General features: G+C 38.0%; 1 protein-coding gene across 1 annotated transcript in view; it reads left to right on the top strand.

The window, feature by feature from the left end:
- The window catches only part of WDFY3 (WD repeat and FYVE domain containing 3), a 257,771-nt gene that overhangs the window by 58,154 nt on the left and 179,771 nt on the right, over positions 1–19,846 (top strand). The window contains exon 2 of the mRNA XM_008065474.2: positions 14,193–14,403. Coding sequence (XP_008063665.1) covers positions 14,224–14,403 — 180 coding nt within the window. The 5' untranslated portion in view covers positions 14,193–14,223. The remainder of the gene's footprint in view (positions 1–14,192; positions 14,404–19,846) is intronic.

Here is a 19,846-nt window from a genome sequence, read left to right as displayed (position 1 = left end):
ATTACAGGCATGCGCTACCACGCCCAGCTGATTTTTTGATTTATCGTAGAGATGAAGTCTCGCTGCCCAGGCGGGTCTCGAACCCGCGGGCTCAGGCAATCCACTCACCTCAGCCTCCCAAAGGCATGGGATTGCAGGCTCAGCCACCAAGCCCAGCTAGTTACTCTCTTTTTACAGATGAGGAATTTGACACACAAAGAAGGTTTCAGAGTTACGGTTACACTGTTAGTAAGTGATGCAACCAGGAGTTAAACCTAGGCAACTAATCACAAAGCCTGTGTTATAACCATTATGCTGTACCGTCTTTCTTAGTGAGTGAATATTCTGTAACACAAGAGTCATATAAAACATAATGATGCTTAGGTCAACATCAGACCACAAATATGACAATGGTCCCGTAAGATTGTAAGGGAGCTGAAAAATTTCTGTTGCCTAGTGACATTCTAACCATCATAATGTCACGGGTAACACTTTACTCACATGTCTGTGATGATGCTGGTATCAACACATGTACTGTGCTGCCAGTGGCATAAATTCCAATATATCTAATATCAGATAGTGATAATAAACAACTATGTTACTGGTTTATGTATTTACTGTACTTTTAATCGCTATTTTAGTGTATATTCCTACTTACTAAAAAAAATATTGATTGTAAGTAGCCTCAGGCAGGATCTTAAGGAGATATTTCAGAAGACTGCATTGTCATTATAGGAGATAACAGCTCCATGCATGTTATTGCCCCTGAAGACTTCCAGGGGGACAAGATGTGGGGGTGGGGACAGTGATATTGATGGTCTTGACTAGGATCATGTGAAGGCTGAGGCTGATGTGTGTTTGTGTCTTAGTTTAAAGTTAAATTAAAAAGTTTAAAATGTGAAAGAAAAATTAAGAAATAGAACAAGCTTATAGAATAGAGATATACAGAAAGAAAATATTCTTTACAGTTATACAATTATTTGTATTTTAAGCTGTATTATTACATAAGAGCCATAAGCCCGTTACGATAAACTGTCAATTTATTAAAGAAAAAAACTTTCTTTTTTTTTTTGGCCTGGCACTGGGGCTCACACCTGTCTGTAATCCTGCTTTATGATTCTGAGGCAGGAGCTTGTTTGAGCCCAGAAGTTCGAGACCAACCTGAACAACATACCCAGACACTGTCTCTACAAAACAAAAATTAGAAAATGTTTTAAAAAAATAAATTTACTATAGTCTAAGTATACGGTGTTCATAAAGTCTATAGTAGTGTATGGCTGTATTCTAGGTTTTCATGTTCACTCAACCACTCATTCATTGACTCACCCAGAGCAACTTCTATTTCTGCAAGCTTCATTCATGTTAAGTGACCTATACAGGTATACCATTTTTCATAGTTTATACTGTGTTTTTGCGCTTAGATTTTTTTTTTTTTTTTTTTTTTTTTTTTGAGTTGTAGTCTCACTTTGTCGCTCAGGTTAGAATGTAATAGCACACTCATGGCTACTGCAGGCCTTGACCTGTTGTGCTCAGGTGATTCTTCCCCCTCAGCCTTCCAAGCAGCTATAACTACAGGTGTGCACCACACCCAACAAATGTTATGATTTATTGTAGAGAAGCGATCTTGCCAAGTTGCCCAGGCTGGTCTCGAACCTATGGGCTCAGGCAGTCCTCTCAAGTGCTGAGATTACTGGTGTGCACTACCAGGCCCAGCTAGATATGTTTAGATTCACAAATACTTACTATTGTTGCCTTCAGTATTTAGTACAGTGCTGCAGGTTTGTAGCTTAGAAGCAATATGCTATATCATACAGCCTAGGTGTGTATTAAGTCATACCATCTAGGTTTGTGTGAGTGCGTGCTATGATGGTCACACAACAAAATTGCCTAATAGTATTTCCAGAATGGATACTCGTCATTAAGCGATGCATGACTATAACCAGCATGTCATGGAAGGATAAAAGACGAACAACAGACTTTACTTGGAAATTTAGGAGAGACTTCTTTGAGAAGGTGACCTTAGAGCTGTGGTGTTGGCTGCTTGGAAAAGCAGAGGAAGGGGCATCCATGTCAGGAGAACAACATGCACAATGCACAGAGACCCGAAAGAACCAGATGGGACTGGGAGGTGCTTTCAGAGTGGCAGAATTTAGAATTAAAGAGGCGGCTTCTGGAGCAATGAGGCTGGAAGCATAAACGAGACCAGAGTGTCTAACAACTTAGGTATTAGATGAAGGTGTTTCTTTTTAATCTTAGACAATAAGGAAACAAAGCTTTTAAGTCAAAGAAGTGGGATGAAATCTGCTTTGTTTTTCAGAAGATAACTTAGGAGTTGTAGAGCAGATAACATCAGATGTATGGTAGTGAGATTTACACTGAGTTTATTGATCATCTCAAAGAAGCAGCATTTAGTTTTGTTGCTTTTTCGCTGTTGTTTTCCTGTTTTAAATTTCATTGATTTCTGCCCTTATTTTTATTATTCCTTTCCTTCTGCTTCTGTTAAGCTTAAACTACTTTGTTTTCCAGTTTCCTAAGTTAGGAACACAGATGATTGATTCTTAGGTTTTTCTTCTTTTGTAATATATGCATTGAAGGCTATATATTTTTTCTCTGAGAACACCTTTTGCTGCATTTTATACATTATTTATTTTCATTCAGTTCAAAATGTTTGAAAATTTTTCTCGATAGTTTTTTGACCTGTGTGTTATTTGAAATTGTTTAATTTCCAAATATTTGGGAGGGTTTTCTAGTTGTCTTTCTGTTACTGGTTTCTTGTTTAATTCCATTGTGGTCTGAGAGCATACTTCGTATGATTTCTGTTCTTTTAAATTTGTAATGGTGTGTTTATGACCCAGAATGTGGTCTGTTTTAGAGAATATATCTTGAAATGAATGTGTATTCTGCTGTTGTTGGATGGAGTGTTCTATAAATGTCAACTGTAGATTCAATTCACTTATAGTAATCTTCAGGTAAACTATCTATAATGATTTCCTGCATGCTTGATCTATCAGTTGCTGTACGAGGGCTGTTGAAGTCTCCAATTCTTACTTGGGTTTGTTGCTTTCTCTTCAGTTCTCAGTTTTGCCTTGCATATATATTTTTTCTTGAAACATGGTCTCGCTATGTTGGCCAGGCTGGTCTCAAACTCCTGGGGTAAAGTGATCCTCCCACCTTGACCTCTTAAAGTGCTGAAATCACAGACATGAGCTACCACACTCTGCCACACACATTTTGATATTTTTTAAGGCTTATACACATTAAAGGTAGTTGTATTTTGGAGAATTGACCCAATTGTCAGTATGTAATGCATTCTTTATCCCTGATATTTTTCCCTTGTTCTAAAGGTTGCATTGTGTGAAAGTAATATAGTTATTTCAGCTTTTTAAAAAAATATTAGAGTTAGCATGGTATATCTTTCTCCATCTCTTTACTTTTAACCTATCTGATTATTTAAAGTTGCTTTCATGTAGACACCATATAGTCCATGGGACCTGATTTTTTTAAATCCACTCTGACATTCTCTCTTTTTTTTTGAGTTGGACGCCCAGGCTGGAGTGCAATGTCACACTCATGGCAACCTCAGCCTCCACCTCCTGGACTTTGGTGATCCTTCCACCTCAGCTTTCCAAGTAGCTGAAACTATGGACATGCGCCACCATGCCTTGCTAATTTTTTGATTTGTTGGAGATATGAGGTCTTGCCAAGTAACCCAAGCTGGTCTCGAGCCCCTGGACTCAGGCAATCCTCTCACCTCCACCTCCCAAAGTGCTGGGATCACAGGTGTGAGCCACCTTGCTGGGCTGAGATTCTCTGTCTTTTAGTTCCTGCATTTAGACCATTCACATGTTAAGTGATCATTGATATAGTTGGTTAATATCTGTCATGTTTGTAGCTGTTTTCTATTTGTTGCATTTTGTTTTTGTACCCCCTTCCTCTCTTTTTCTGCCTTCTCAGGTTTTAACAGAGCATTTTATATGATTTCTCTTCTCTCTGCATAGTACTCTTATTTTTTTAAATGCTCAATGGTTGCCTTAGATGCTGACATCCATTTTTTACTTATCTTTATCTGCCTTCAAGGAACTCTTAATCACCCGAGGTATTATAACAGCACTCCCTGCTCCTCCCTCCCGGCCCTTGTGACTTTGTTGTCTCTTATCTCACTAATTCATAAGCCATAATCATCCAACAATTGTAGCTATTTTTACTTCAGACAATCATATCTTTTAGATCAACTAAGAATAATTAAAGATTTCATATTACCTTCATTTATTCCTTCTCCAATGTTCTTTCTGTAACTAATACAGATAGAATTTTCTGACCTGTATTATTTTTCTTCTATCTGAAGAACTTTTAACATTCCTTGTGAAGAAGGTCTTTTCCCAGTAAGTTCTCTTGGTTTTTGATTGTCTAAGGAAGTCTTTATTCTTCCCTCACTTTCGAAGTATAATTTTATTAGATATAGAATTCCTAAGAATTTGATGAGTTGGGTTGGTGGGTTTTCCTTCTAACACTTTAAATGTTTCACTTCTCTTCTTGCTTGCATGTCTTAGGTGGGAAATCCCCTGTAATTCTTATCTTTGCTCCTCTGTAGGTAAAGTTCTTCTCCTGTCTCTTAGCCTCACCCTCACTTCATCATGCTTCTTCCACGGCTCCCCCTTGCCTTGATTTTCTGCAGTTTGAATGTAATAAAACTACGTGCAGTCTTTTAGGGATTGATCTTGCTTGGTTCTCTGGGCTTTCTGTGTCTGTTGTTTGGTGTCTGTCATTAATGTTGCAAAGTTCTTAGTCTTTATTACTTTAAATACGCTACTGCCACATTCTTTCTTCTCTTTCTGGAAGTTGCTGTTGACCTATCTTCAAGTTCACTGATTCTTTCCTCAGCAGTTACCATCAGTCTACTTTTAAGCCTATGAAAGCATTCTTCTTATCCATTCCAATGCTTTTCATCTTTTTCAGAGCTCTGTTGGTGTGGTTGTAAAGCATGGGAGAGGGAGAACTGTTACCTGTGTTCTATGGGCCTGTGACTCCTGGCCTCTGACCTTCCAGGTGTTTCCCCTGGGCTTGGCTTTCCCCATTCTTGACCCCGCCCCCATCTCTGGTGAGACCAGTATGCTAGAGAGGAGCTGGGATGGAAGAAATGCCCTTCTCCCAGGTGAGATAAGGCTCTGGTAAAATCTTCCACCCTGGAGAGTAAGCCTTTGTCGTGGAGAAGGCTCTGGGAACATTTCATATTGATTACTCACTCCTGTCCTCTGCCAGAGTCAAGAGGGGATCTTTCTCAGAGCTTGACTGTGAGAAGCTAGTGGAATTGAAACCCAAGAAAGTTGTGGGAAAGATTCTGTGACTGTAGCCCCCAGGAGTTTCTTCCTCTCCTACTCTCCCTTCTAACCTCCAGTGGTGGGTCCCAATTTCCGTTGAAGTGTTCTCATCAGTTTATGGCTCCCCGGGGCTTCTGATCCAGGTAAGCAGATTTCAGCTGTGCCTGGATTTCTGGGATTGGTTTATCCTATGACCTCAGTTCTTTGATGGGTCCATGATTCTTGGGTAAGGACAGGGGTGACAGCTTTTAAGTTCTTTGCATTTTGAATCTGAAACCCTGATTTTTTTTTTTTTTTTTGAGTTGGAGTCTCACTCCGTTGCCCAGGCTAGAGTGCAGTGGCATGCTCACAGTCATCCCAGCATTGACCTGCTGGGCTCCGAGATCCTTCCACCTCAGCCTTCCAAGTAGGTGGAACCACAGGCGCACCACAACTGGCTAATTTTTGATTTATTGCAGAGATAAGGTTTCCCCAAGCTGCCTGGGCTGGTCTTGAACCTGTGGGCCCAGGCAATCCGCTCACCTTGGCCTCCCAAAATGCTGGGATTGCAGGCTGAACCACCGAGCCTGGCCTTGACTTTATTTTTTATTAAACTCTTTTTTAAATGTTAGTATATGTAGTTCTAACTTTTAACAACTGTGTATTATTTCATAATATGAATGTACCGTGAGTTACCTATTGATCAGCTAAAGGACTAGGCTATTTTCAACTTTTCACTGTTATAAATGATTATAATAAATAACAGATAATTCAGTAAACCACCTTGTACAACATCTTTGTGACTGGTATCAATATTTCTATAGGACAGATATAGATAGATGAAAGAGTAAATATGGTTTTTGTTTGTTTGTTTTTTTAAGTGAGAAAGCAGGATTTCTTGAAAGGACAGAAAATTTCCCACAGTGGCAGGGGAGAAAGAGTAAATATGTTGATACCATCAGATTGTCCTAAAAAAAGACCGTTTATTTGTCTGTTTGTACATCTCCATTGTTCTTAGTGCTTTATGCTAAGTACGTAGTTTATAAATCCTATTGGGTTTTCCCAAACTAATGAGCGCGAGAAGTTATACTTTCCTTTTATTTGTATTGCTCTGATTATTAGTAATTTTAATTACCTCTTCATGTGTTGTGTAGTGTTTTTACTGGGAGTAGTCTATTTGTATTCCATATCTATTTTGCTGTAGGGTTGTTGATTATAAGAGTTCCATGAATATTGTAGTTATTAATACTTTGTTAGAAGGACTACAAATATTTTTGCCTTTTCTAGCTTGTTCGTTAACTTTGTGATATTTTCAGCCACAAATCTTTTTTTCTTTTCTTTTCTTTTCTTTTTTTTTTTGAGTATTAGTAGGAGTCTTACTCTGTCACCCAGCCTGGAGGGCAATGGCATGCTCTCAGCCACCACAGTCTCCATCTGCTGGACTCAGGCGATCCTTCTGCCTCAGCCTTCCAAGTAACTGCAACTACAGACATATGCCACCATGCCCGGCTAATTTTTTGATTTATTGTAGAGATGGGGTCTTACTAAGTTGGTCAGGCTGGTCTCGAACCCATGGGCTCAGGCAGTCCTCTCACCTTGGCCTCCCAAAGTGCTGAGATTATAGGCATGTGCCACTGAGCCTGGCCTTGTCTTTTTTTCTTTAAAGAACTTACCCTAAACTATAAATATTTCCTTTTGTATTTGTTGCTAATGTTTTACTGTTTGCTCACATTTAGATCTTTAATCCATTTGGAATTATTATTTTTTATTTATGGAAAGAAAATTATAGAAAATTATAACTGTTATAACCAGTCTGCAGAATTGTAGAATTTTCTCCATAGTATCCAGCAACCCCAAATTAGAAACAGAGAACTAGCGTGGTTGGCTGCATTCAGGCGTGAATGCCTGTTGGGAAGGTGTGTAGACTGAGTCTGTGGAAGGGAAGGTGCTGTTGAGGATTAATAATGGTCTGACATCTGCTGCCGAATTGGGAGAGGTCAATGAATAAATGCTTCTAGCGAAGACCATAGATTTAGTGAGTGAGAGTGGTGGATGGATTAACAGATGATCTCAGATTGATATCTTAGAATTTGACATGTCAGAAGTAAATTCCTAATGATGAATAGGTCTGGGATACGGCCCTGCAAGTTTTAGGTCAGCTGGAGTTCATCTCTTTCTTGAGGTTCCTCTCCCTGTACTGTACCTTCCACTGAGGGGGTACTGATCAGTGATTATAGAATGAATGACCTGAGCTAGAGGTGAGCAGAAGTGTATAGAATTCAAAATTCCTCAGGATTAAGCAGTCACAAGTTATAGAAGAATTATGTTATAAAAGTTCTCTCGCGGTTCTATTCAAACTTTTAAACGTAATATGTTTTAAAACTCACTTCCAGAGAATACTGGGGATCTCAGGCAAGCCTACAAAAGCGTATTTATTCCATAATATGATTGAATTATACTATTCTAATCATACCAAGAAACCTTTTAACCATTAGGGTAAGTCCACCTTTGGGTTTTTATTGGTGGTTACAATCCCTGCTCCCCAAAAAAGTGGTGGGAGGCCTGGTAGGAAGGATTCAAGAAAGGTATTAGTAGCAGGGAGAGTTCAACAGTCGCTTTTATTTTTTATCTAGTGAAGTGTTCTTAAATGGAGGTGAGTTGCTTTTCGCTTAGGAATATGTTTTCTTGCATGAAGCGAATTAAGCACATTGATGAGATGTTTGAAAAAATCTGAGAATTCTGCAGTTCAGTATATGCATAATATGAGTTCATAGACTAGGGGTGGTGGGGGTGGGTGCCATTGAGGAATAGGTCTTAAGTTATTGTATTTAGTCCTATAAAGAAAATGACTGATCTTGTCATATCTCATAGGTTAGGCTAAAATCAGATAATGACTGTCCTTGGAAGACAAGAAACGTAATACTTTGTGAGGAAGAAATTTTATATTCCCAACTCAGGACTGTATCTGCAATTCCTTTTTTTAAAATGTTCTTGTTAGATTGCTGGGTTAATGTACCAATTTGTTGGGAACCTGTCAGAGTTTTGCTTTCACTCTTCAAAAGTTTAAGAAGTTTTGCCTTCACTTCTCAAAGTGTAAGAAAAATAAAATTCTCCTCCAGGAACATTAAGAGGGAAAGACAATTTTGAGGAATTACATGTAGTATTCTGATGAAACTGATTTCTCTCAGGCATGGGAGCTATTTCTTTCCTCTCTCAGGGAATTGTGGAGCTACTTAGAAAAGCTGTTTGAAGTTTTTAGCAGGACTTCTCAAAGGCAGCTAGTTACCTAAATTTTTAAAATTTAGGCAGACTATTTACTTGGTCTATCCTACAATAATTTAAATAATGAAAAAATGTTTGAAGTTTGACGGACTGTGGGTGGGGAAGTTTAAAGTGGTTTTCGGCCATTAACATGAAGATTAGATTAAGAAATACTGTCTGGGCTTATTTCAATAATCATCCCATGGCTGTTTAAGTAGCCCCCTGTGGGCAGTACAGCACTTGTCTCTTGTGAAACCAAATAGGGTTTGTGTTAGAAAGCCAGTTCTTATATACAATAATCTTTAGAAATATTTTTAAAATCCCTCTAAACAACCCCCAAAAAACATCATTCAGTGGTTTGTTCTCATATTTTGCATATCTCTTCTATATTGCTTTATAAGCCTCTTACTGAACAACCAACTGTGAAATAAGTTTTCCCTTAATTTTTTGTCATTTTGCAAGTCTCTGAAACAGAGTACAGTAAGAGCCTGTAGTATTTCCTTTTACTTACTTAAGTAACTACAAATGTAAATAAAAAGACATTAAATGCTATGTGATCAAGATAAAGAAGAAAAATAGCATTGTTTGAATGAAATGATGTTATTTATGTTTTCCAAAAAGTTCATGAGGAAAGATTTTATAGATGAACGAAACTCAAGATTTGATGGTATTTATTTCACCTGAAGTCATCTATTGTATTATACAGGCATGTTTGTAAAGATTTGACTGGTAAGTGCCTACTTTTTCTATTTTTTTTTTTCACTGCTAAAGAGTATTGTAGGCATAATGCTTCTCATTCTAAATTATGTTTAAAATACAAATATTTAAATGTAGACAAAGCAGTTATTCAGAGATCTAATATGCTTTAGTGTTTTTGGTAAGTTAGGAACAAGGGTGGTATCTGAATTTTTTCCCCACCATTGAGATTATCTGAGTAATTGAGAAATAACACTAAACCCATTGAGCTTCCGTTTAAAAAATTAATTTATTCTGACACTTGTTAAAGAACAAAAGGCACACTTTATAAATTCAGAACCACAGTGATTGGTGTAGGGACCACTGCAGTGGGGCTTTGCAGTGGAGCAGTTGATCAGACATCCATCACCTGGGCGATAGTGAGAGATGAAGGACCCCACCAGATTTTAAAGGTGATCATAGAAAAAGGGTAGGAATTGTGGCTAAACTGACTTAGCAGGATTCTTGCTAAAATTAGACAATGCAGAGATGAACACGAAAACTCAAAGCTTAGTTGAGAAGAGAATTTAGAAGAGCCTGATTACAGTTTGGTTAAGGAGAGACTTTTTATCACTTTCAGCTGCCTGGTATGTGTCCTTTTGTATCTGATAAACATAAAATAGCCGCAGTGCAATAGCCTGATTATGTACAGTGAGATAATGTTTGTCAAAATTTATCATGATTATATTTTTAAAATTAAAATGAAAGTTTTTTAGTGTATCTTCAGAAACAAAAAAATTCACATTTTGATTGTTACTTGCTGTTAAGTAAATAAACATGCTAACTCAAGTCATTTTTTCCAAGGATTTTATAGTTTAAAGTAGACCAACATAAATATGAGTAAGCCAATGAAGGGCACTTAACTAGGAGCTAGAATTCCTGGATTGTCATCTTTAAGTTCTTTTCCACTGTGGTACTTTGAGTTGTTCTTGTTATTATTCTTAGAAAGAAACTTAAACAACAAAGTGAAAGACGGAAAACAATAAAACATTGATGAAAGAAATTAAAGAAGATGAAGATAAATGGAAAGATATCCTGTGTTTATGGATCGGTAGAGTTAATGTTGTTAAAAATGTCCTTACCACCTGAAGTGATCTACAGATTCAGTGTTGTCCCTATCAAAATCTTAATGGCATTCTTCACAGAAATAGAAAAGAAAAAGTCCTAAAATTCATATGGAACCACAAAAAACTCTGAATAGCATAGTAGTCTTTTTTTTTTTATTTTTTTTTTGAGTTGGAGTCTCACTCTGTCACCCAGACTGGAGTGCAGTGGCCACTCCCAGCCACTGCAGCCTCGACCTGCTGTGCTCCGGTGATCCTTCCGCCTCAACCTTCCAAGTAGCCGGAATTACAGGCATGCGCTACCATGCCCGGCTGATTTTTTGATTTATTGTGGAGATGAGGTCTCGCTGCCCAGGTGGGTCTCGAACCCGTGGGCTCAGGCAATCCGCTCACCTCAGCCTCCCAAAGGCGCGGGATTACAGACTGAGCCACCAAGCCCGGCAAGCATAGTAGTCTTAAACAAGAAGAACAAAGCTGGAGGTATTATACTTCCTGATATTAAAATATATTACAAAGTTATGTTAATCTTAACAGTATGGTACTGGCATATAAACAGACATGTAGACCAATGAAGTGGAATAGAGGGATCAGAAATAAATTTATGTATTTACAGTGAACTGGTTTTCAACAACTGTTCCAAGAACACACAATGGTGAAAGATAGTCTATAATAAACAGGATTGGAAAAACTTGATATTCACATGCAGAAGAAAAATTGTACCTTATGTTACACTGTGTACAAATAAACTTTAAGTGGATTAAAGCCTTAAATGTAATACCTGAAACCAACAAACTATTAGAAGAAAACATAGACTAAAAAACTTCTCGGTAGTGGTCTAGGCAATAATTTTTTTTAGTGTGACACCAAGAGCATAGGTGACAGAAGCAAAAATTGGTAGGTGGGATTACATCACACTAAAAACCTTCTATAGAGCAAAGGAAATAAAATGAAAAAAACAACCAATGGGAGAAAATACTTGCAAATCACTTATCTGATAAGGAGTTAATATCCAAAGTATGTAAGGCACTCATCCAACTCAAAAGCAAAACCCAAATGACCTGATTATAAAACAGAATGGATGTTTATCCAGAGAAGACACACACAGATCTTTTCACACGTCTTTGAAAAGATGCTCAACATCTATAATCATCAGGGACATGAAAATCAAGCCATGGTGAGATATCACCTCATGCCTGTTAGAATGGCTATTATCAGAAAGACAAAAATTAACAAATGTTGGCTAGTTTATTGAAAAAAGGAACCCCTCCTCACTATGTCAGTGGCAGTGTAAGTTGACGCCGCCATTATGGAAAACTGTATGGAGTTTCTTGAAAAAATTAAAAACAGAGCTACTTTTTGATCCAGCAATCCCACTTCTGGATATTTGTCTAAAATGAATGAAATCAACATCTCAAAGTGATAACCTGCACTCCATGTTCATTGCAGCATTATTCACAACAGCCAAGATATGGAAGCAATCTAAATGTCCCTTGACAGGTGAATAGATAAGGAAAATCAAATGTATGTCAATGGAATATAAAAAGAAGGAAATCCTACCATTTATAACATCACGATGAAACTTGAGAACATTATACAAAGTGTGAGATAAACTAGTCATGGAAAGACAAATGCTACGCAATCTCACTTACATATGGAATCTAAAGTGGTCAGACTCGTAGAGAGTAGAATGGTGGTTGCCAGGGGCTAAAGGGAGGAGAAATGGGGAGAGGTTGGTCAAGGGGTACAACGTTCTGGAGATCCAGTGTATGACAGTGTGACACAGTTGATACTGTATCATATACTTGATATTTGCTAAGAGGATGAATACTAAGTGTTCTCACCAAAACAAATTTTTTTAAGTGATGTATATGTTAGTTAGCTGGACTGATGACTACTTCACAATGTAGACATACATCAAAACATCAAATTGAACACCTTAAATATATATAATTTTTGTACCTCAATAAAACCTAGTGGAGGAAAGGGTCGAATGTATCCTTGCTTCAGTTCACTTGCTTAAGTTGTAATAAGGAACAAATGAGATGTTCTGAAAGTGCTTTGAAATTCCCTCGAAAGAAAGTGATGCTTGACTTTTAAAAAAAAATGATGTAGACCCCTTTGAAAGCTGGGAATCTCTTGAAAAAATTTTCTGATATGTTGGAAGATCATGAATCCTTCAATTCCTATTCACAATCTCTGAATTATAAACTTTAACTACAGGCTAAGGAAAAGGAGCATAATTGAAAATATTGGCTAATTTATAGAAGTTTTATAGTTCACTTCAAATTTTATTTTTGCTCTGGGGCTTCCAGGACTACAAATGCCAACACGTAGGTTATTTGAACACATTTGTTGAAATCTTTGTTTGGAAGACTTATGTATTTTCCAGGAATGAAATATATTGGACATCTTTGAACAAGACCGATTTTTTGTGATTTTGTGGCTTAAATATTCTGTCCTTTGCCTGTGTGTAAGCGCTGTTTCCTGCAGTTGGACACTTGAGCATGTGTCGAGTGTTGTCTGCACAGTAGTCACTCGGTGCAGACAAGCCCTTGGCAGCTCTCTTTCTGCTCTTCACCTGTGATGAGTCACATCACCCTCCTGTTGCAGTGGAACTTGAGTGCATAAGCTTATGCCTGTAGCCAAATATGGAATTCACGCAAAATTCTCAAGGGCAAGCATGTTTAAAATGTGTGTTCTTCATAGAGTTTAAAAATCAGTAGGCAGATATTTATTAAATATAATCAAGCCTTGAAGTAGCCATTCATTTCTTAAGAAATGTCATACTGGCTTATGTGATTATATAGTAAAATTAAAAATTAGTCACAAATTATGCCTGCTTTCCTACAGATTAAAAAGCAAATGCTTTCATCCAAATTCAGCATATCCATAATGTCCCCTCTGCCTTCCTGGTTCCTTTTGTAAGTGTTCTGTTTTGTGTCTGGAGTTAGCTAATTGCTGATGCAGCTAGTAGTGGTTTAAGGGGGTAATGATGCTTTCTGAAAGCTTAGTGTTATTGATTCTGTATATACTTTTACCCAGTGATTAGCCTGTGTAGTTTTTAACTCTAGCTCCAGCAAGAGGTACATTTTACATTGTGATTCAGGACATAGTCATACACCCTTACCTGAAATAAGGTTCATGAAACAATAGTTATTCCTTTCGTATGTAGTATTCTATTCTACTCCTTTTTTAAAAATGCTAGTCACTATCCACTAAATGAATGAATATGACTTGGCAAAGCAATTCAAATTATAGTTTCAAAAAGTAGTCTTCGGTTATGTGAATATTTTCACTGGGTTTTTTTTATGATTTATAAACTGTATCGGGACATCATTTTATTTGGCTTGCATATTTTCAATCTACAATATACATTGTTCTTCAGGTACTCAAAGTGTAATTCATTATTAGAAAAATAGAAATTTTATGGGGGTTTTGTTTTTTGGTTGTTTTTGATGCTTTGAGATTTGGGTAAGCTTTTGTTTTCTTCTTTTTTTTTAACTATGCTTAACTGTTAAGCAACATATTAATAATAAGATGTGTGATCCCTTTATTTGTGTTTGATATGACTAACTTAGTTGGAAACATTTGTTACTTGTCTGATTAATATTTTACATTTTATACAAATTATAGCAGTATCAATAAGAACTATAAGTGCTGAGATTCATAATTTGTCATTCACAGAGATTTATCAGAATTCACTTTGCTTCTCTATCTTGTCTGCTTAAAGAGGTAGAAAGAAATATTTTAGACAGAATTTTCTATCCTGCAGCCTTTTTGTAAGCTCTTTCATGCATACTTGACACGGTCAAGATGCTGATGTTTTGACTGTTCATGCATTGACGTCTTTCTACAGAATTAGAAGTGTTTCTCACCAGCCAGCCAAGATGAACATGGTGAAGAGGATCATGGGGCGGCCGAGGCAGGAGGAGTGCAGCCCACAGGACAATGCCTTAGGGCTGATGCACCTCCGTCGACTCTTCACGGAGTTGTGCCATCCCCCCCGGCACATGACTCAGAAGGAACAAGAAGAGAAGTTGTACATGATGCTTCCCGTGTTTAACAGGGTAAGTCCAGTTACCAAGCATTACCTCCCAGGACAGGGTGGCACTGTGGGAACTTTAAGGTTAATAGTAAGTCATGGGTGGAAAAACATGATAGGACGAGTTAGTGTTTAAGAAGCTTGATGTTTTCACATCTTCCTTTCCGTTTTCTATAAAATAATGTGACTTGATGTGAAACCTGGTCAGATTGGAAAATACTTGGGGAGACTTCTTTCAGTTCTAACAGTTAAAGGGAAGGTTGTGAGCATTTGGTAAAATGTTCCCCTAGTGGTTGGGTTTTAGAGGAGGAATAGACTGTAAATCACCATTTATATTATTTCAATTATCTTTTGAAGTGATTTTTTTTTTTTTTGCACCAAATGGTGCAGTTGCCCAGGCTCTTTGTGCACTTTAAAAATATCATTTCAGTTTGCTGTTGTTTGCTTAAGAGATTCAGTAAGAGGACAGTTACAGGCTCTGGAGTCTAAATAGAGCTAATGTTTTAATATATTTTGTCATTGCATATAGAAATATTGGTGAGTATTTTAAAAATACCTTTTTTTATATTTATCAGAGGTTTACAAGTACATAGTCAAGTAGTTCCTCAGGCTTGTAGGTGCCCTACCACTCTCTGCCACTAATTGCTGCTGCCATAGAAGGCTTCTAAATAACATACTTTCATTGCTGTTTCCTGATTATTCACTTTTGATTGACCTCTTATTGAGGAATATGAAAATTAGCTTTTCTCCTTCCTAAACCACGGCATACACACTCACACTCGTTCATGTACACTGCCCTCCTGTCCTTCCCAGATGATATGCTGTCTGTATAAGCATTGTGTTTCCTCTCCACTGACAGAGGTGTACATTGATTCAAAGATAAGCCCTATCGTATATCGCCATTATTTTCCCTTATCATAGAACTTGTTTTCCTAGACTTCATCACTGTCTGAGTTTCTTTCTTCCCATGTCTCTAGGTCTCTGTCTTCCCTTTCTCTTTCCTCCTCTCGTCTCTCTCTCTCCTTTATTTTCTCTGCCTTGCCCTGTCTCTGTCCTTTTCTTCCTGTCTCTGTCTCTCCCATACTTTCCCTTTCTGTTTCTTTCTTCCTACCTCTGTTTCTCTTCTCTCTGTCTTTGTTTTTTCTCTCTCCCCCATCGCTGTCTTCTCTCTCTTCTCCCATTTCTCTCTCTCGTCTCTCTATCCTTGTTTCTTTCCTTGCTCTTTTTCGCTCCCCCTTGATCTCCCCTTTCTGGATCTGTCTCCCTGCTCTTGACTGTGTCTTCTCTCCCAACCTCAATCTCAAACTTGCCCTCTCCCCTCATTCTCACTTGGTCTCTATATTGTTCCATTAGTCTGTCTTTCTGTCTGAAATTTTCTAAGCCTTTTTTTCCCCTCATTATTTTGAAATTTTATTATGACTTCATGTTGAGCCTTCTTAATCTGAAAATTTATATTTTTCAGTTCTGGGAAAATAATCTGAAAGATTTCTTAGAGAATATTCTCTCCTGTGTTTTATATGTTCTCCTTTTCTAGACCTTGATTGATCAGATATTAGCTCGTTTGCATGAAACTTGTGTTGTCATCATTTCACTTTCCCTGAATTTTTTTCTTGTTTTATTTATTTTTTAATTTTAAAGATGTGGGGTGCAATTCAGGATTAGGTAGATAGGTGGTCATTGTACAGGTAAAGTTTGGGCCGTCCTTTGGTCCCCACTTTGCCTGGTTTGAGATCAGGTACCCTTATTGATTTTTTTTAAATTGTGCAATATCTCCTTTTATCCTTCTGAAAATGTTAAATTGTTTTTTATTTGCTGGGTGTGGTGGCCCTCGCCTGTAATCCCAGCACTTTGGGAGGCCAAGACGAGAGGATTGCCTGACCCCATGAGTTTCTACACTAGCCTGAGTGACTTGACAAGACCTCATCTCTACAATAAATCAAAAAATTAGCCAGGCGTGATCAAGCGCACCTGTAATTACAGCTACTTGGAAGACTGAAGCGGAAGGATTGCCTGAGCCCAGCAGATTGAGGCTGCAGTAGCCATGAACATGCCAGTATACTCTGGTCTAGGTGACACAGTGAGACTCTTACTCAAAAAACAAAATTCATATTTTCTAACACTTCTTGTAATCTGTTTCTTCCAAGTTACTTTTTTATTTGTATTATTCTCTTTCTTGTTAAAGGAATCTTCAGTTGTCTGATGATAATTGTCTGTGTGTTGATACTTAAAAAGGAGATATTGAAACTTTGATCAGAAATGATGTGTGCCATGGTGAGACTTTTCAAGTAGTAAGATGATCTGACTGTGTTATTTAATTGAGAGATTTCTTCAGCCTCAGTGTCCTTAGATCTTTTTTTAAAATTTTTTTAATTTTAAAGATGAGGGTACAATTCAGAGTTATGTATACAAATGTTCATTATGCAGGTACCCTTGTTGATGAGTTATTTCACCCCCCACAGATTCCTACTACTGCCAATCCTACCAGCTTCCCTTACCCTCCTCCCCCAGCAGTTTCCTGCTACTGCCAATCCTTTTCTTAAAGTATTACGATAATTGTTCAGAGTCTGCTTATGAGTGAGAACATGTGATACTCAGTTCTTTGTTTCTGTGAAAGGTCACTCAGTATTATAGACTCTTAAGTCCACCCAGGTTGCTGTGACGTTCATGATTTTGTTCTTCTTTATGGCTGCGTAATATTCCATCATGTATGTGTACCACATTTTTTTCTATCCAGTCCTCTTTTGATGGGCAGCATGACTGATCCCATGTTCTTGCTATTGTGAACAATGCTGTAATAAACATACATGTGCAGGTATCTTTTTCATAGAGTGATTTGAGTTCCTCTGGGTATATTCCCAGGAGAGGGATGGCAGGGTCACATGAAAGGTTGATTTTTAGGTCTTTTAGGAATCACCACACTGTTTTCCAGGAGGCTGTACTGGTTTACACTCCCACCAACAGTATAGCAGTGTTCCCTTTTTGCTGCATCCTCTCCAGCATCTGTTGTTTTTTGAGTTACTCATGATGGCCATCCTTGACTGGAGTTAGGTGGTATCTCAGTGTAGTTTTAACTTGCATTTCTTTGATGACTGGTGAGGCTAAGCATTTTTTCATGTATCTGTTGGCTGCGTCTATATCTTCTTTTGAGAAGAATCTATTCGTATCTTTTGCTCACTTTGTAATGGGGCTGTTTGTTTTTTCTTTTCGGCATGTTTGAGGTCCTTGTAGATCCTAGATGTTAGGCCTTTGCCAGACATACAGTTTGCAAATATTTTTTTCCCAGTCTGTGGGCTGTCTCTCCGCTCTCTTGATGGTTTCTTTGGCTTTGCAGAAGCTTGTCAGTTTGATGATGTCCCACTTGTCTATCTTACCTCTTATGGCATGGGCACTTGGGGTTTTGATCAGTAATTGGTTGCCAGTTTCAATTTCTATGAGGGTTTCTCCTGCATTTTCTAAGGTTCTTATAGTTTGAGGTTGTACGTTTGGATCTTTGATCCACTTAGAGTTGATTTTTGTGTATTGTGATAGGGGGGTCTTATTTTAGTCTTTTGCATGTGATCAGTCAGTTTTCCCAGCCCCATTTACTGAATAGGTTCTCCTGTCCCCAGTGGTTGGTGGTGGAGGCTTTGTCAAAGATGAGTTGGTTGAGAAATGGAGGTTTTGCTTCTGGAATCTCTATCCTGTTCCATTGGTCTACATGCCTGTTCTTTTACCAATACTAGGCTGTTTTGATTATTGTAGCCTTCTAATAAAGTTTAAAGTTTAAAGTCTGGGAGTGTGATACCTCCTCCTTTGGTTTTTTTTGTATCATCTTTTTGTCTTCTATGTACTGAATTTGAGCTTTTATTTTGGTGATCTGGATTTTTCTGCTGAAGTTAGGGTTTTGGTGGTTTTGCTTTTCCAGGTGATTTGTTAGGCTGTTAACTTCCTTAGATTGTTCTGGGGGGGTATGTTGATATGCCAAGAAGGTGGATTCTCCTGGAGCATGTAAACCTGACTGCTGGTGTTTTCTTACAGCCAAGTTGAAGAACAAAGCTATTGTCTCATGTTCAGTAGATGTTCACTTAATCCACAGTTTTCACACATCAATGTTCTTGTCCTTGATTGTGCTACTGTCCATGCCTCTCCTTTGTAGGGATGAGAGTTCTAGTTGTCCATAGCACTGGTGAGGGGCAGTCCCCTTCATTTATAGCCTATAAAATAAGAATAAGAATATCTACCTTATGAGGTCATCATGAGAATTAAATGAAGAAAATATACTTACAGCAGTTAAATCTTGGTCCTCAGAAATTTGTATCTATTACTATTGTTACCTCTGTATTAAATACATTATAAGACAAAGCAAAGATTACAGACTGTTTGTGCTGAAATAATTGTTTAGTATATGAACTACTCAAACCAAGCTGAAGGCTAATGTGGACCTACATATTCCATGTTCCATTGCTCGTTCCTTCATTTGTTCTGTTTGTTCTGTTAGTGTATTAGTTTATTCATGAACTTGTGTCAAACACACCTTGTGCCATGCACCATAAACTGTGCTGTACATTGGAGTTTCGGGAGTAAGATGCACTCTGTAATCTTGTAAAGCTGAAGTATAATGAAGAAGATAGGCACATGAACCTTTTGGGGAAGATGGAAATACATAAGTAGATAATGCAACAAGAAAGACATGTAGTGGCAGAGACACTAGCGGGTTCTGTGACCCCACTGAAGATGGTAGTTTGAGAGTCTCAGGAGATCAGGGACGGGACATCTTCCTTAAGAATGTGATGGATGCTTAAGCCCTTAGAAGGTAAGCATTAGCCAGATTAGGAGTAAATTGGACTAAGTTAACTAAGAAGATAATAAAAGGTAGTGCATAACTCAAGGAAAAAGCCTACAGACAATGTGCCAGCATCTCTAAGCAGCCCATGATGTTTATTTTACATCAAGGAGCGGCAAAAAATAAGACTGTTGGGATTGATAGGAGGCTGGTTTATGTGTCATGTTTAGGGCTAATACTTTTTCCTGGAGGCACACAGAGCCAGTGAAGTGATTTTAACAATAGAAGAAGAGTAGAAGATACCAAGGCAAGGCTGTCTTCCACATTTCTAATTTGGGGAGCTGCATGATCGTTTTCACCAGTAACTGAGAAGGAGAGGTTTAGGGAGCAGATTCAGTTTAGGGCATTTAGTCTGAACTTTTCTAAGCTCCCTTGGAGGAGATATTCAGCAGGTAGTGAGAAGCTTGAGTGAGGGGACCTGACTGGGTATATGCTGTTAGGACCCATTGGTGGACGTGTGGTAGTTGAAACCCTGGGAGGTAATAAGAGTTTACTTGTGTCTCAACTGCCAGGAAGAGTAGAAGGCTAAGGATGAACCATGGAGAATATGAAGGAAGGGAAATCTGCAAGGGACACAAAACAGAAACTGGTCAGTGACAGTACAAAAATAATGATGAGAGGATGATGTTAGAAAACTTAAGAAATA

The sequence above is a fragment of the Carlito syrichta genome, unplaced genomic scaffold, assembly GCF_000164805.1.
Source record: "Carlito syrichta isolate Samal-C Ts95f unplaced genomic scaffold, Tarsius_syrichta-2.0.1 Scaffold308491, whole genome shotgun sequence".
Lineage (NCBI taxonomy): Eukaryota > Metazoa > Chordata > Mammalia > Primates > Tarsiidae > Carlito > Carlito syrichta.
Note: the sequence above shows the minus strand (reverse complement) of the source record. Positions and strands in the feature narration are given on the sequence as shown.